The sequence below is a fragment of the Lissotriton vulgaris genome, chromosome 10 (genome assembly GCF_964263255.1).
Source record: "Lissotriton vulgaris chromosome 10, aLisVul1.2, whole genome shotgun sequence".
NCBI classification, from domain to species: Eukaryota; Metazoa; Chordata; class Amphibia; order Caudata; family Salamandridae; genus Lissotriton; species Lissotriton vulgaris.
In genome coordinates, this window is record NC_141698.1 from 174,290,415 (window position 1) to 174,308,293 (window position 17,879).

At 45.2% G+C, this 17,879-nt stretch overlaps 1 protein-coding gene across 1 annotated transcript in view; it reads right to left on the reverse strand.

Annotated features, from left to right (window-relative positions):
* Positions 1-17,879, reverse strand: part of LOC147684931 (cyclin-D1-binding protein 1 homolog) — a 484,280-nt gene that overhangs the window by 59,072 nt on the left and 407,329 nt on the right. The window contains exons 3-4 of the mRNA XM_086939740.1: positions 9,626-9,705; positions 6,474-6,555 (exon numbers count right to left, since the gene is read on the reverse strand). Of these exons, the coding sequence (XP_086795866.1) occupies positions 6,474-6,555; positions 9,626-9,705 (162 nt within the window). The remainder of the gene's footprint in view (positions 1-6,473; positions 6,556-9,625; positions 9,706-17,879) is intronic.

Below are 17,879 nucleotides of genomic sequence, written 5' to 3' on the forward strand. Positions count from 1 at the left end.
GCGCCTTCCCCGGGGTAAGATTAGGCGGAGCAGGAATGAGCCGTGAGGGACCGATCGTCAGTAGGCGTTAGTGCGCACCAAGTCTCCGATCCAACGGCACCGGCGCTACGAACGCCCGGCCCCCAGGTCTCGGACCCCCACACACACCACCTCGGGCATCACTCGTCTCCGCACCTCCGGTACAGTTCCAGGCAGCAGATCGGCAGCAAATCAATCATAAAGATGTCGGAAGTTCCGTGGACCGGACCCTGCCGCTCTCTCCGGTCCGCTGTTGTTCAACTAGGACCCGGCTAGACCAACACTTGAGACCCCGGCTTCCAGACTGGGCTAGGCCTCAAATTAAACCTCGACATAACTCCACTCCACCATGTCGGAAAATTCTCGGGATTGCACCATTAGTTCGCAGAGTAGTTCATGCACCCGGATATGGGGCGAGAAATCAGGATATGCGACAGGATCTTCGAGAGAAAGACGGGGTCAGCGGAGCCGGGAAGCTATGCGGCCATCTTGCTTGCAGTCGTAGCTCCTCCCTGACAGGGAGGGAATTTGATTCTTTTTCTTTTAGATCAGTTCAGCAAGACAGAATAGGGTGCCACCAAAAGTTAGATTGCTCAGAGCACAGACCGAAGGTGGGGAACAAGAAGATGATTTAGGTGAAATTTGCACAAAGATGAGAGAGAAGAAAGGAGTAAACCCATGACATCTTGGGAGGAGGGGGAGCACACAGCACTTGGTAGGGATCTTGGAAGGATAGAAGGACAAAGAAAGGGAAACCAATGGAATTAATTCAAAAAGGGCCCTGCCAATAACACTAGGTTAAATAACAGTGTTCAGTGATTGACAGTGTTGAATGATGCTGATAGGGTGAGAGAAATAACCGGAGAAGAGAGGTGACTGAGGCAAAGAATTTAAACATGTAAAGGTGTTAGGTTTTAAAAACCTGGGAGTCCAATTTAAAGGTATGGAGCACATTGTGTGTGATGACACTGCTCAATGACACAAAATGATAGCACTAGTTTACTAAGAAGCGCTGGTGAAGAGCACCTTCTCATGCTGCGGTTCTAGAACTTAAGCCACCGACGCATGCATCCTGCTGGTGACAAGCATAGTAGGTCTGCCACGTAGTTACAAGTTTTCCCCCCTCATTAATTTTGCATACACTTGTTTGTTTATATTTGTTCTTCCCTTCCCCAGATCTCTATTTTCTGTGAAAGGACAAATTCATAGAGTGCGCGGCCAACAAGGAAAGTGGTTATTGACTATGGGGACTGCCTCAAGGTTTGTTAGAGAGTTTTTGTTGTAATGTGGGGGTCCCACCATTGACGCTCTGTGCATTTTTACCTACTGAGGTGGGGAGCACAACAGGGGCCCTTCTTCAGTGCTTTTGTGGGTTTAATTTCCATGCACCATATAATTTTCCACACCTGGGCTTTGTGTCCTTTTCCCCTCTCCGTGCCTCTGCAACTCTTTCCCCACATGCTCCTGCCATACTGCATGTTCTTAGGGTAAGGTGAAAAAGTGGTCAGTGGTGTTACATCAGTGTCTGCATCCCACCATCCACAGGACAGACTCAATGAGGAGCGAGTGATACTAAGGGCAGAGATGAGATCTTTACTCATGTGCAGGTGTGAAGCCCATCCTGTCCTTCGATGCGAGCTACTCACTACTAAGGTTAAAAACAACACATTAGGAGTAGCAGTGGCTGCTTTAAGGGGCTAAATACATTACTGAACAAGCAACTGTGCCGTTAGCCCATATTTCAATAGAGAAGCGTTGTTGAAAAAAAGAACTCATACCTCCAGTGGGAAGCAACACATCCAAATCACAATTTTGTTTTGTAATTGGCAGACAAACTCTGATTCAAATATGAAGAAGATAGCACTCTCCCCTCATATTCAACAAGTACATGAGCCAAAACAAGGTCAACGTTTCCTATGTGACCATGATACTCAGCTTGAGATTTTAATACAAAGAGGTCTATAAAGGAGTGCGGTGCGGGAAAAATGCACTGACAATGCAGACAAAGATGAAGTAGAATTAATGTTATCTAAACAGGTTGTCGAGGTCTGCAACAATGTGTTCTGTTTGAACTACAACGCCCAAGAGATTAAATTAAACAACAAGCAACTCTCACTTTTCAGGGACTTGCTATTTTACCGGCACTGATAACCATTCAGTATTTACTCCGTCCCACTGACAACCCAAGGTGGACCTCCAAGACTGACTGTTGCACCACTTTTTAGGTCGAGCGTCAGCGAAAGACCTATTTTTTTCACTTTCGTGGGAATCTGAGACAGCGTTCGGCCACGCGCCTCTGCTGTCTCAGATTTGTCCTCGAGGGCGCACACGTGCCGTGCACATCCCCTGCCTCTGATTCCCAGCCTCTCTCAATCACACACACAGCCACACTCACGCATGCGCGCACACACACATACACTCACGCAGGCACAATGCATCGGGACACACAGACACACATATACACACGCACAGCTAACAGACACACAGCCACACATATACATACACACGCACAGCTACACACGCGCACACACACAGTTACACCCGCATACACACAGACACACACATACGAGCGCCCATGCACACACGCACATACATACAGAGACATACCCCCCGCACACATACACACACGAGTGCACTGAGGCCCCCCCAGCCCTTTTGAACTTACTGGGCCAATCTCAGGGGACTCCACTCTCAGCACGCAGCAGGGGCAGGCACCGGGCACGTGCCTCGTGCCCCTTCCGCAGAGTTCACGCTGCGGCTCTTGCCAGCTCCTTTCCCGGGGCTCCCACTTGGTCAAGGGAGCCCCGCAACACTTGCGCAACCTCCTGCTGGCGGCCCCGGGGCTCTCCACCGCTCACAGGAGCCCCGGGCCGCAAGACGGATTTACTCCTCCTGCCTCCTCTTCCGGTCCGAACGCGCCCCCGCCCCCGTCACAGGCGACCTTGCCTGACTTCCGGTGCGGCTGCGACGGGATTCCGGGGGCATTTTCTGCCACACAAACCTTGCCAGAAATCGCATTTGTGCTTAGTGGTGAGATGTAGCTATTGGCGACCACGCAGCGGAGAACAAAACAACTGAAATCTCTAGCTGTACTTTATTTTTTCGTTTCCCCCTTAATGTTTGATATTCAAATTAAACGTCAACGGTATCAATGAGCAAAGTTGACAAGTACCTTGTTTATTGATGGAGCCTAATTTCACTCTTATTAATTTTTATGTTTACAATTGAGAATGGAAACTTAAAGTGCTCGCAGAGAGCTTCGACGAGCAGCCATGGGACACCGCAGTTTAGGACACTCACGTGGCTATTCTGTATAAAGTAACCACGGTGCCTGTGAAGGGTGAGCCTGTGGTAGCGCTTAAAAGGCACCGGTGCTTCCGAGCCTCCAGGCCGCTGTGAGTGTGCAGGGCGGGCCCTCCTCTGGGGACTACTCCCGCCCCCAAGTTTCTGTACTTGGTTTTTGTGTTTATTTCATTTTGACACGCTACGTGCCACAGGTGCTGTTTCAGAAGAGCCTAAACAGCCCCCGGAGAGTTTTGCATCGTCATCTGCGGGCGGAGGCAGGGCCATGTGGTGGTTCCAGCATGGCCTGTGCTTCTGGCCCTGGGCGTTGATGGTCTGGTCCTCGGCGTCCTTTATCTTCTCCTTCATCACCGCCGTCCTCCTCCACCACGTCGACCCTCTGGTCCCCTACATCAGGTAGGTGAACGCCGCAAGCGCAACCAGTGTACCGCATCCTATGGCTTCGTCTCTGCCTGATGTAATGCAAATGTAGGTAGCGCCTATCACGAGCTTGCCCTTTCGAAGCGCTGTAGTAAAGGTGATATTAACACACTCAGTGATACGTATGGACACTACTGAAGATTTGCGCCCACTAAGATTAGAGTATGTTACTGCGTGACAGATCTTAGTGGTAGGTTTTTAAATCTTTGCCTTTTCACGTCAGATGTGTTTTTATGTTTACAAATAATCAAATAATGCATATGCGAATCCCTCCTTTACAAAATGACCAAAGACTGCTCCTGAAGAACTTTTTGCATGCATACATGTCCAGCTTATTTTGTAGAGAGCCCGGATGTCACTGAAGATAAGGGGTGTCATGTCCATGTTGTAAAAAATAACTTATTTGGCTGAAGTGCTTACATTGTAAAAACAATATAAGTGCGGAGTCCCAAATTATTTCTTTATCAATCTTTACCTTCCACCACTAACGCTGCCCCTTCCGCTACTGGCACTGCCCCCTTCCACTACTGGCACTGCCCACTCCCTGCAGAGTCTTAAAGCTGGATTTCCACGATCACCACCTATTTTCAGCTGAGGTTTGGGGGATTCTCCCATGATTAAAAAATAAATAAAACCGGCACACTGTCTCATCCAATAAACACATCTGCATGACATTTACAACCCCCATGGCCAAATTTCGTGACCCCATGGACATAAGACATCAGCTTTCTCTGGGTGTACATTTCACCACATTGATAATGTTTTTACACTCCAACCTCCGCTTGGGACTGGCTGCTTATTGCAAGCGGCACAACCACGATGTGATTTACGAAGTGGATGGAACCCTGATATTGGGAGACACAAAGAAGTAAAAAAAATGAAGGGCATGGATTCTTTATGTTGAAAGCAACTAGTGCATCTCCTATAGAAATAATCATGAAATCTGCAAATCACAGGTTTTCATTTGGTCGGAGATAACCCAACCCTCCGTCCTTCTGAGGTTGATAACTTAGCTTCCAATAAAAAGGGTACTATCCACAGCTACTGGCCAGTAATTGGAATCATAAAAAAATGCTTGATTAAAAGCAGTGTAAAACAAGGTACTATCATTGTCATCCGAGTTTGATGGCACAAACAACTGACTTGGAGAGTTCAGGTAGAAGGTGCATAAAGAGGAGACGATGTGAAAACTTCCCCTGTGGACCGAAAACTCGGAAGCTAGCTGTTCCTTCTGGCCTGCATACACAGAACAGAATCAGACACCTCTTGCTCGGGGCTCCCACAAGCATTAGACTTTCTAAACTTTGAAACTCTTGCAAAATCCCAGGATGCCTGGACACCCTTGAAGGTCATCTTGTTTTTTTTAGTTTTCTTTTAAGAGAGCATGAGAAAGTAGGACACAACTGTTGTGCTTATTTATATATTTAACGTGCCCTGCATTGCTTGGAGTATATACAACAGAAGAGCTTAAACGGACACACAACAGAGTTTAATTAAGATAGGGAGGCCATAATTTTACCAAGCTCTGTTGCGCCATGCAGACCACCATACCATGAATCAGGGGCATAACGCAGGCCCCTGCTGCCACAAGTTGCCTTCTCTCCCCTTCTTACAGCAGCATGCACCACACAACCCAGTGTTTCCCCATATTTCCAAACTGGTGCCTCTAACCCCCACCCCCATGTGCAAATCACTCTTGCCCTTCAAATGTGGCTGTCGCGCTCAACAGTGCCCGGCACCGCAACTCTAGCTATCTATTGCCCTCACTCTATCTGTCTGTCTATCTATCTATCGACCTCACTCTATCTATCTATCACCCTCACTATCTATCTATCGCCCTCACTCTATCTATCGCCCTCACTCTATCTATCGCCCTCACTCTATCTATCGCCCTCACTATCTATCTATCGCCCTCACTCTATCTATCTATCGCCCTCACTCTATCTATCTGTTGCACTCACTCTATCTATCTATCGCCCTCACCCTATCTATCACCCTCACTCTATCTATCGCCCTCACTCTATCTATCTGTCTATCGCCCTCACTCTATCTATCACACTCACTCTATCTATCTATTTATCGCCCTTACTCTATCTATCGCCCTCATTCTATCTAGCTATCTATCGCACTCACTCTATCTATCTATCGCATCACCACAGCATCACTGAATGCCACAGCATCACTGAACGCCACAGCATCACTCGTTGCCACCACAACATCACTCAGCGCCACCACAGCATCAATCTGTGCAACCATTCAACAACAAGTGGTTCAAATATGTTCTCTCAATGTTTCAAGCTTTATTACAAATGTCACAAAAATATGTCAATATTTCACTTCTGTTCTTGTTGTCACAATAAAATACACTAAACATAATCTTCACAAAAGTTATTTACAAAACTTTAAGCTATTGCCATTATAAATTACAATAACTTTTATTTAAGTATTACATTTTTTACAAAATTAAAAGCCATTGTTATTTGTAATATCAATACATCGAAGTCACGTAAATACAACACATATTGTAGTACAAATGCTATAGGTGTCACATTTGCGAAAGTTAAAACTATTGGCATTGTAAATGACCAAGCTATTAATTTCGCTGGTTTCAAAACCAACACATAAGTAAAAAATTTGACGTTTACAATAACAATAGCTCAAACTTTCCTAATGCGAGACCTATTGCATTGCAAATGCTTGTTCATACAGAGTAATGTGGAAGGACATCTCACCTTGACTCTTTGGAAGTCGATAAAATGTAGTGACAGCTGCAAGGACTGCATTCTGAAGACCATCACTCAATTTCTGACATTCCTGGAAGAAACACAGTATTAACCATCCTTTTAAAGAGGAATGGGGGGGGGGGAAATAAAGTGGCTTTTGTTCTATTTAGTCTGACCAAATGAAGTAACAAAAGCATACGTGGTTTGGCCTAAGCATTTCAAGAAAAAGACAAGGGTCATAGACACCAAATTTTGCTGCCCATGTTATTCTTAACAATGTTTCTCTCCACACGGACTACGCAACTTATTTAAGATATTATTTTGAAGTATGGCCTAGCCACAATCTCACTCGCATAACAGAAAACACAACACACAACAGTATTCTTGCAATAACCACAACTGCAATACATGTTCGCTTTGAAAAAGGCAATTATTGCTAGCTCGTCTTGCTCAGTGGTGAAAGCAAAGAATGATTGTGACAAAGAAGGCAACAGCCTGACCAATTCAGAGAGCTTTAAAAACAGCAGTCTCTCACTAGCATCAAGATCCTCTACTGTTTTGTTTACCACCAAGAATCAATTAAACACTCTTTTTCTGGACCACATGAGAGTTTAAAAAAAATCTTTTTATTTTTTTTAAATCAAAATTAACATGAGAGATAGTCAGAAACAGATACTAACAAGATAAGAAAACTGCAAGAGTTCAAGATGTCGATTATAGCTGTGGGACTTAGCCCCTTTTGCAGGGTCATCCCAGAACGTTTTGCCTTCCTCTGGTATTTTTCTCACCTGTTGGTGGTGGTTTTAGGACTCTGGTAACATTATCACTGCTGTTCAGTGCTAAAGTGCATGTGCGCTCTATGGTAAATTTGGTAAGATTTTCTACACCTCAGTCAAAGTATCTTTATTCGATTTAGTTAAAAATCATACAAATAGATAAAAACATTTCATACACTTTAAAATAAAAATAAAAACTATTTACAATATCATACAAATCAGAGCATACATAGGATTAATAAAAAAAGGCCAATTTTAGTTCATAAAGTGTTAAGCCAGGGTCGAGTGCAATAATTCTCACAGTTTTAAAGGAGCCCATTATTCTGATATATTTTTTTTGTTCTAACTGCTGCCACCAAGAAGTTAGCCATACAGAATGTGATATGTATGTTGTTCAATGATTGTAGGTAGAGCAGGGCTGGTCTCACTTATGTGAAGCCAGCCTCCTTTAAAACGGGTAACAGATATTTTTTCCTTGGCTCTAAATAAAACCCACAAAACATAACAAAGTGCATGGTATCTTGGGTGGAAAAGTGATCACAACAACAGGGAGGGGCTAACTCAGGTTTTTCCCACGTTTTAAAATTGCCCAAATAAAGATGTAACAAATTAAACCTAAACTTAGTCAGGAGAAACCTATGGAATAGGATCGTAACTAAACCAAGATAAGGTGCTAGTGAAAATGAATTTACAAGCAGATAGTGTCTCCTCACTGCTGGTTTCTCTAGTTCCTTTTCCTCACGACATGCTCTTGCCCTACCCATGAATTGCTTCTTGATCAGGTCAATATCCTGGGTCTTAATGTCCCGAGGGGATGTGAAGAGCTCTGGTCGTCCCAAGTCTGAAAACGCCTTCATCAGATAGGCCAACCATGGCACCCTTTTAAAGTGGTCCAAAGACAAGACATCAGCCATGATCTTATGGTTAAGGGGCAGATCTTCATTGAGCCAGGTCTTTAACCCAAAAATCAGGGGTGCCATGTTCAGCCCGTCAGTGAGGAAATCTAAGCCCACCTCCATATGTATGGAAAAGGTTGGTGTAGTCGGAGGGACAGACAGGAGGGTCCGTATAAATCTGTTTTCCGCCTTCTGAATTGGTTCCAAGTTTACATAGCCCCAAGGGGGTGAACCATATGAAGCCAAAGCAACTGATTTACTTTTGTAGATCTTCAGCAGGGCTTCCATAGGCCTAGCGCCTAGCCTGCCCGCAAAGCCCGTAAGGGCTGCCGATGATCTAATCAACGCCAGCCTCTTTGCCCTGACCTGAGGTCCCCAAGATCCTCTCTACACCTGTTTGGCATATTTAATTTACCAGTCAGTCCCTTGTACAGTGGTATCTCATATACTCAGGGCCGGTAAATGAAATGATACTGGTAGGCTTGCAGCGCTGCTTGTGCCACCCACCAAAGTAGCCTTTCAAACCGGTCTCAGACCTCTGTATGTATGTATGTATGTGTTCTTGTAAAGCGCACTGCTGCCCTGAGGCGTCGTGGCGCTGTAGACCTCTGCCACTGCAGAGCCTGCGCGCAGTTTACTGCCGCTGTGACGTGGCACAAAGTGGTTGCCACATGTGTGACTCCCCTTTTACTACATATCAATCACCCCTACGGTAGGCCTAGGTAGCCCTATGGGCAAAGTGAGGTGTAGGTAAAAGGTAGGGCATGTGCCTTAACTGTGTGGCATGTTCTGGTAGTGACAAATAGCCTATTTGGTTTCTCATTGATGTGAGGCTGCCCTCTCATAGGAATGCATTGGGGATTCGCTGATAAGTGCTTCAGTGGTAATTCCTGACATGAGAGGGGTAGCGTGATCAAGTTTGGCATGTTTGGAATAGTGGTGATAAATGCTACGTATTTGTGTGCAAGGATTTATTATCAGTATTTTAGAAATGTCACTTTTAGAAGTAGGCATTTCTGTGTGTTATGTGTCTTTGTGCCTGCCAGCCTGTCTGGCCTTGAAGTGACAAGGGCTGGGGAGGTGCAGTGGCCCCAGAGAGTCCGGGTGAGTCAGTGCTAGCCTGAATAGGCCTGATCTGCATTTGGAGTGGTGAGTGGAGTACCACCTGAAACTAAATAGGGCTGTGCCCGCCTTCCACAATGATGGCTCCCCCCCGTGGTGTGTCTAGTATGTCACTGCTGTGTGAGTGCCTTGCACAAACGCTTTAACATTGCCTCTGGGATAAGCCAGACTGCTCTGCCAAGCTAGCAAGGGGGTGAGCATGGGTTATCTTCAGTGTGTAACTCCCTTGCCCTGACTAGAGTGGTGGTTTCTGCCTGGCTTAGGCGCATGCCCTAGCCAACCAGAAATCCCATTTTTAGCAATGCCAATCACTGTGAATAGACTTTACAGCACAGCATCGCTGACTGGCTCCCTATTGAGAACCCACCTCGGCAGATGGCAAAGGAGAGCTGGAGAAAGCCAGGCTCAGTTTTGTAGCTTCATGAGATGTTGCCTTGAATGTCTGACCTGGAAACACACAAAAAAGAAAAAAAGTGGACTATGGTTATGCAACTTTGAAACAATACATGAAGAAGAGCGGAAAGATTACAATAGGGGCAAAATGTAGTGAAGGGATAAGCGTGCCTAAATACAGGAAAGGTCTTGCTACAAATTAAGATGTATGGCAGATCACATTAGAGTACTGTATTTGGGTCAACACAATCAGCTTCCAGGGTACATTCTTTCATACCCAGATGGTGTGCATAGGCCATAAAAGGGCATGATAAGGAGTACAGACTTAGAGAGCTACCTATACAAGAGAGGCCACTGAGAAATAGCCATCTCTTCAGGTATTTAAATGGAGTAGGGTGTGTAAAAAAGTCCACACATGTTTCCCACTGTTTACTTAGCTGAGATTTGCATAATGGATCAACCAGTGCACTTTAATAGCAAAATAAAAACATAAAATCCAGGTGGAATTGATCAAGGGGAGACACAATGGAGAAACTAATTAAACAAAACAAAAAACTATTATCCTTGGCTGCGTTTTTTTCTTGCTTTTGTCAGTTTGAGCAATCTGCATGACATAATTAACCTCAGATTTATCACTGCCAGGGATTTTCATCGTTTTATACCTTACATTTCTGATTCGTATTTGGATGTGCAGGCGATATAGGGATTCCTCTTAACTTTTATGCAGTAATCTGTATAAATAAGGACCTAAGAATCCTTCTCCTGGAAATGTATTTCAGTTCAACTTGTAAACAGAAGTTGCCTAGCAAGTGAACTTCTCCTCATCCCAGCGCAAGGCAAGGTTTAGATGACCATAGAAGTGTGGGCATAGGAGTGATAGGATTCCCTCCCTTCCCCTAAAGTTATAAACTGCCCCTTAAACTGACATGAATGTAACTTTGAAGTTTAACTACATGTTGCCTATATATGCAGCTAGGGGTAAATAAAGAAAGCCAAAAACAACTGTTCACCCTCCAAATTTAATTCAGCCTAACAACTGTTTATAACTACACTACTTCTGGTCACCTAAAAAACACATCTTCATAGCTGGTATTGGACAGTTACTCAAATATAAACTCACATGGTAATGTACATTTACTATGCACACCCAACCGCCTAAAAACTGAAAAATTAATATTTTCCACAGAACATTAAACAGAATATCAAAACATTTCCTCACATAGGCCAAAAAACTTCTCAAGTGAGTTTTTATACATCGAAGCCCAGAAAAGTATAAAGGTATCTTCACTCTGAACAGCTTAGATGTAAGTTAGCCTGCTAATGGGAGAAGTCACAATTCCTTCGTATGGAAGGCAAACTAACACTGATGGTTTATGGTGCACGTATGAATGTTAGGACTCGGTGTGAGACATAGTAAGGAACAAAGAACACAGCAAATAGTGGGAACCCTTCATATCAGAGCATTGTTGGCCTAACAGCTAGGGTGGTCGATCTCGAATCTGGGGAACTGGGTTCGAGTCTCAGCAATAACACTGAACATCCCGTGATTCTGGGCAAATCACTTTATCTCACCATACTTAACAAAAATGGTTGTGTCCTTATGTAACACAACTGGTGCTATGTAAAGCACTCTGATACCCGATACCTTCGAGTCAAGTTCGCGCTATATAAAACTTCGTAAGATTAAAAAATATAAAAAAATAATTTTAAAAACCGCTACCAAGTAATCTGGAATCCCCCAAAAAACATTAGCAAAATAGCCTTGCTGGTCATAAGGAGTTTGGTTACCAAAAGGGAGGTTGAATTTTGTTTGTTTCCATTTTAGGTACAGCCTGCAGAAAGAAAGAAAATAGTTTATTTCGGCTGTTTAAGCTTCTCATGTGTAATAGCAGCCGGTCATGTGTATGACCATCATCATCCAGGGGGTTCACTGGGTTGGGCTAGTAAACAGCATCTCATTTTTTGGGTTCTCTCCTGAGGAGTATGCAGCTGCCTCTGCACAAAATGTCTGTAAGGTTTAGATATCTCTCTTTTCAACGTCTGACTCTGTAACTCTGGGCTTTCTTTTCTCATCTTCACCTCAGATTCAATTAGAACACAAATCTGTAACAATATCTCACAAAGTATTTTCTTACATTTCAATTGAGAGAAACCATCTGTCACTGACATAGGTCAGGATGGCTGAAAACCAAACAGCACTGTTGTATCAAGCTAATCTCCCTGCATGTCATTAAGGTGAGTAATGGCAGCTGTAGGTAGGCCTTTTAGGACTATATGTGACTTTTTACAAAGGAAATCTGAAAAGGAAGCCAAACACCTCCACAACATCCATCCTACCCCCTTTCCCCCCCGTCCAGAGCCCCTTGGCACCTGGACAGGCATGAAAATTAGCTAGTTAAGTAGATGTGGCAACTCTAGGCTAGTACCACCCCTAAGTTGGGCTACTGTAAGGTGGACACAATTTTTCAGAAGTAGCTATATTTGTGATGGCATACTTAGGAATTCAGGGACATGGTTAGGCCCACTTCAAGTTCAAGTTCAAGTTCAAGAATTTATATAGCGCACTACTCACCCAGAGGGTCTCAAGGCGCTTGGGGAGGGGGATCATTATTTATCGAATAGCCAGGTTTTAAGTTCTTTTCTGAAGGAGATGTGGTTCTGTGTTAGGCGGAGGTGAGTGGGGAGTGAGTTCCAGGTCTTGGCCGCCAAGTAGGAGAAGGATCTGCCTCCCATGGTGGATCTATGGATACGCGGAACTGCGGCGAGGCCTTGATTGGAGGATCTTAGTTGGCGGGTGGGTGTGTAGAAGGATAGTCGAGTGTTGAGGCATTCAGGTCCTAGTTTGTAGAGGGCCTTGTGTGCGTGGGTGAGGAGACGGAATGTTATTCTTTTGTTGACGGGAAGCCAGTGGAGGTCTTTCAGGTGGCCGGTTATGTGATCTTGGCGAGGGATGTCCAGAATGAGTCTCGCTGATGCGTTTTGGATGTGTTGGAGTTTTTTCTGTAATTTGGCTGTAATTCCGGCCTACAGGGCTTTAAGTGGGCCGGGTCTGTCCGGGTCTGAGCACGGGCAGTTATTTTCAGAGGGCCTGGAAACGGGTCTCTATCGGGCTCTATTTTCAGGCCTCCAAAGGTAGTCTGTTTTCTTTTTTTTTCTTCTTGACTGCAGTGAGTGCATGTACATGGATGTGCCCATGCTCACAAACAACTTCAGAAGCACTGACGTCTTACTTTTTAACAGCGCCCCTTACCGAGCTTTCACTTTCACAGTAGCCGTCGCACTGTCCCCGGACTCAAGACCTCCCTCTCCCCACCCCCACTACACGGCAGCAGAAGCCAGGAGTAGCAGCGCCACCGGGTCACAACTCCGTCTTGCAGGAAGACGAGCGGTTGGCAACTGCATGGTAACTGGCATGGGATCATCTAAAAGCCCTTGGAATTAATTTTGTGCATGTGAAGAAGCGTTTCTTAAGCTTGCATTCCTTAAGCTTGCATTCCAACCTCCATAACTGATCACAACACTACCCCAAAGGCAGTGTGTCCAAATACGACAGCATTTTCATGTAATGGCTGTGTTTTTTTGTCTCGGATCAGAAAGGCACAACAACATGCCCTCAAATGTTATTCAAACATACGATGTGCTTGTAATGTAATGTAATGTAATGTAAGGGACATTTCTACCGCGCTCCAAGGAGTATCTTGGCGCTCACACAACTCAGATGGGGGAGTTGGAAGGGAAAAGGGTGTCCTGATTTCTGCACACACATTACACTAAGGTCCTGCAAGTGGCGTCAGGCAAAGAGAAAATCCAAGTTTTTAATGCCTTCCTGAAGGGGGCTTCTTGAGAGAAAGACCGCAAGGAAAGAGGAAGTTTGTTCCAGGCTTTAGTTCCCAGTACAAAAAGGGATTTGCCACCCTTTGTGGCCAGCTTGAAATGAGGTGGAGTAAGTAAGTTCTGGCTTGCAGATCTCAGACAACGCGCTGGATGGTATCTTTTAAACCCGTTACATAAATAGGTTGGGCCTCGTTGGTGGAATGCCCTGAAGGTAATTAAAAGAAGTTTAAACAAGATTCTTTTACCTATTGGCAGCCAATGGAGGGTGTTTAGAGCTGCTGAGGCTGACGACTTACGGGGCAGACGCAGTACAAGGCGGGCTGCTGCATTTTGGACCATCTGTAATTTGTGGAGAACGGTTTTGTTGGCTCCAACGTATAGTCCATTACAATAGTCCAGCCTAGAACTTATTAAGGCCACTGCGACTGTTTTCCTCGCCGATAGTGGGAGAAGATCAAAGAACTTTCTTAGTGCTTTTATGATTTGAAAGCACATACCTGCTACTGCTACAGCCTGGGGTTTAAAGGATAAGTGGTTGTCAAATTTAATGCCCAAATTGCGAGCGGATGCAATTGTATTGGGGGGCACTTCAGCATCCGATGGCCAGCATAGGTATAGGTAGGATTTCGGTTTTTCCGGTGTTGCACTTTAAATGGTTGTTGGTCATCCATTTAAAAGTTGCTGCAAGGCAGTCCTTAAAATCTTCCTCGGCACCTGGCCGCTCCCTATCCAACACCAATATCAGTTGGGTGTCATCAGCGTATGAGATAGAACTGATCTTGAATGACGCGATCAGTTTCATCAGTGGTACCATATATAGGTTGAAGAGAACAGGGCTCAAACTAGAGCCCTGCGGCACCCCTGAGCTGACGTTTTTAGCCTCAGATTGATATGGGCCTAACACTGTTATTTGGCGTCTGTTGGTAAGGAAATTCCTACACCAGGCCAACACCTGTCCTCCTACCCCTGCGGCAGCCAACCGGTCCACTAAGATGTTATGAGAGACCGTATCGAAGGCTGCTGACAGGTCAAGTAGGATAAGGACGGCCTTCTTTCCTTGATCCATTGCTGCCCTTAATGTTTCTGCAGTGTATAGTAGGGCTGATTCGGTGGAGTGTTCTGACCGAAATCCTGACTGATTGGGATGGAGAACGTTATTCTTCTCCAAAAAGTTAGTCAGTTGACTGTTGACAAACTTTTCAGTTAGCTTGAATAGAATGGCTAACAAGGAAATCGGGCGTAGGATGGAGAGGGTGGTAGGATCGGCAAGGGCCTTTTTTTGGAGCTGCTTTACAGCTGCCAGTTTCCAATCGTTAGGGATACTTGCCGTGGCTAGAGAGGAATTGATGATCTTGTTAATCATTGGATTAACCATCTCTATTAGAAGATGCAACACCGGAGGGGGACAGGGATCAAAAGGGGAACCCGATTTGCTGGCTAAAATCGCTTTGGCAGTTTCCTCCAAGGATACTGGGGTGAAATCATCAAAGCAGGGGGAAGATATCGTCTTCACTATCTCTTCAACATCCATCGTTGCGGTAGCTCCCCATGGAAAGGTCTTTGTGATGGCCAGGATTTTATTATCAAAATAATCAGATATCGCATTACAGAGGTCTTGCGATGGAGGAATCTCTTGCGATAGAGCTGAAGGATTCATAAAATCCTTAACAATCTTAAAGATTGCTTTTTGTTCCTGGCCTGCCGTAGATATGGCCTGTAGATAGTGTGTTTTCTTTGCTGATTTTATTCCTGCATGGTACTTCCGTCTCGCTGCTATATAGATGTTACGTGCGGCGGTGTCGTAATTTCGACGCCACCTCCGTTCCAGTGTTTTCACTTCGCCTAGTTTAAGCTTAAGGGTTGTTGAAAACCAAGGGGCATTCTTTTTTGCCTTTCTGGGTTTGAGATTCTCATTTCTGGATGATTTTAGCAACGTGCCCGCTCCAGCAATCCAGTCACAAAAGGTCTGATTGTCTGTGGAGGTACAATCGACTAGGACTGGTATACTAATCTTAAGTTTCTCAACAATGTCAGGTCTGCTGGCTAGTGACTTCCAGTCCGGAATGGTTTTAGTATGAGGTTTATCATTACACTTTGAGGGGTTTATAGTGGATTTCAAAATCCCAGCTATGTTAAAAGGAATCAAAAAATGATCTGTCCATACCTGAGGACAAGGGGGTTTGGCTGTCAAGCTGGGGTAATTGGAACAGATACAATCTAATAAATGTCCTGCCTGGTGGGTAGGTTCCCGGTTCACAAGAGTAAGGCCCAACACTTCGATTGTGTCCAAAAAACAGCTAACCCCATGATCATTTGGGGACTCAAGATGCAGGTTGAGATCACCCAATACAGAAAAATTAGAAAACCTGAGTGTTAAATCACTCAGCACATCACCTACAGAGTCCAAAAATTTTGTGAGAGGGCCCGGGGGGCGATAAATAAGAACCCCAGAGAAAACAAAGGAATCGTGGATTGCCAAGGAGAATGCTAGTGCTTCTGCCTCTTTTATTTCCGTCAGTTCTTCAGTGGAACATTTAAAGGTGTTTCGGTAAATAATTGCAAGACCCCCTCCCCGTTTTTCATGTCTATCCAAACGCTGGATAAGGAAGTCATGAGGCAGGGCTATAGCCAGGGCAGGATTACACCACAACTTTAGCCATGTTTCTGTGACCAAAAGCCAGTCCAACTGTGATTCAGTGATGAGGTCATAAATGTTCTGAGCATTTTTCGCTAAGGAGCGTGCATCGATTAAACCACCCCGCACTAGAATAGCGTCTGTGGGTGTCTCTGTTGAAGGTTCAGGACTTATTGTCTTGTGACAGTGGGCACAGCAAACAGGGCCATGCCAACTTTGCGTAAGTATAGAACAATTACAAGGTACTTGGGGCCCTTGAAAAGATAACAGAAAGTCACGTGACATACCTGGATCTAGGAATTACTTCCTTCGCCGTATTATTTGATATAAAGTGATGAGCATAATTTGGGCAGACACTCGAAAAACCAAGTGCAGGCAATAAATAAACATTCATACCACCAACCGAAAAACCAAAGTCACCCCTCCCTCTGCCCCAAACTGCTGCAACTGCTTCGCACTTCAGTACTGGCTGCAACAAAAATGAAAAGAACATTTGGGTGGCTCCTTTCACCAAGTGGATTTCTGCCTAGGTTGGGACAGTTTCACAATTATTTGGGATCTAGTCACTCTGCACCCTTCCACCTGTACCTGCGATCCTTTCATTAACAGCGCGTGCAGAGATGGGGTAAGCCAATGCTGAACAGCCTCACCACCATTTTGAAAAGGACTGACAGCGAATGAGGAAAAGCAAAGATGTGCACCTGCCCGTTGGGACAGGAGGGGAGTGGTGACAGGAGTTTTGTTGTGCTAGGGGACCCCATTCGATTTTATGGAAATAGAAAAGTTCACGTACCTACTATCTACAGAACGGCTGGTACTCTAAGCATAAAAAATATTGCAGCACTGCTGAGAAGGGCAGGTACTCCTTCTCTCCCCTTCAAGTTACAAAAGTGCAGGCATTCTGTACCGGAGAGCACATGCCCGTTTGAAGCACTGGATAGTAAATTAAACTTGCCCTGCCAAGGACACACAAAAAAGCCCCCCGCATCCAAGCACTCAAACAAAGCCAATGTGTGCTACATTACTTTGACATATCTCATTTGTATTTTAGGCTTAGTTTGGGCCCTAGAGTCAGTCCGTTTTAAAAGTGCATCAAGGCTGCAGTGTAATCCAGCAACAATTGAAACGCAGAGAGAGGAACTAGTCTGCGTGATCCTGCCCCAGCCCTAACACAATGCTAGTTATCTTGATTTAGACCACACCCCTACTTGGATAGTCCACGCCCCTTTATGTGGGTTGCCCCGCCCATTTTAGAGCACCCCCAGTTTTTTTCCCACTTAAAGCCCTGCCGGCGTAGAGGGTGTTTCCGTAGGCTAGTCGACTGGTAACCAGTGCGTGGGTGACAGTCTTTCTTGTCTCGGCGGGGATCCAGTGGAAGATTTTTTTGAGCATACGAAGTACATTGAAGCAGGAGGATGAGACGGAGTTGACTTGTTTGGTCATCGAGAGTGAGGAGTCTAGGATGAAGCCAAGGTTACGTGCGTGGTCTTTGGGTATGGGTGCTGAGCCCAGGTCCGAAGGCCACCATGAGTCGTCCCAAGCAGAGGGGGATGATCCTAGGATGAGCACTTCCGTTTTGTCTGAGTTAAGTTTTAGGTGGCTGTTTTTCATCCATATGGCTACTTCTTTCATACCTTCGTGGAGATTGGTTTTGGCGGTGTTGGGGTCTTTGGTGAGGGAAAGGATCAGCTGGGTGTCGTCAGCGTAGGAGATGATGTTAAGGTTGTGTTGACGCGCGATGGAGGCGAGAGGACTCATG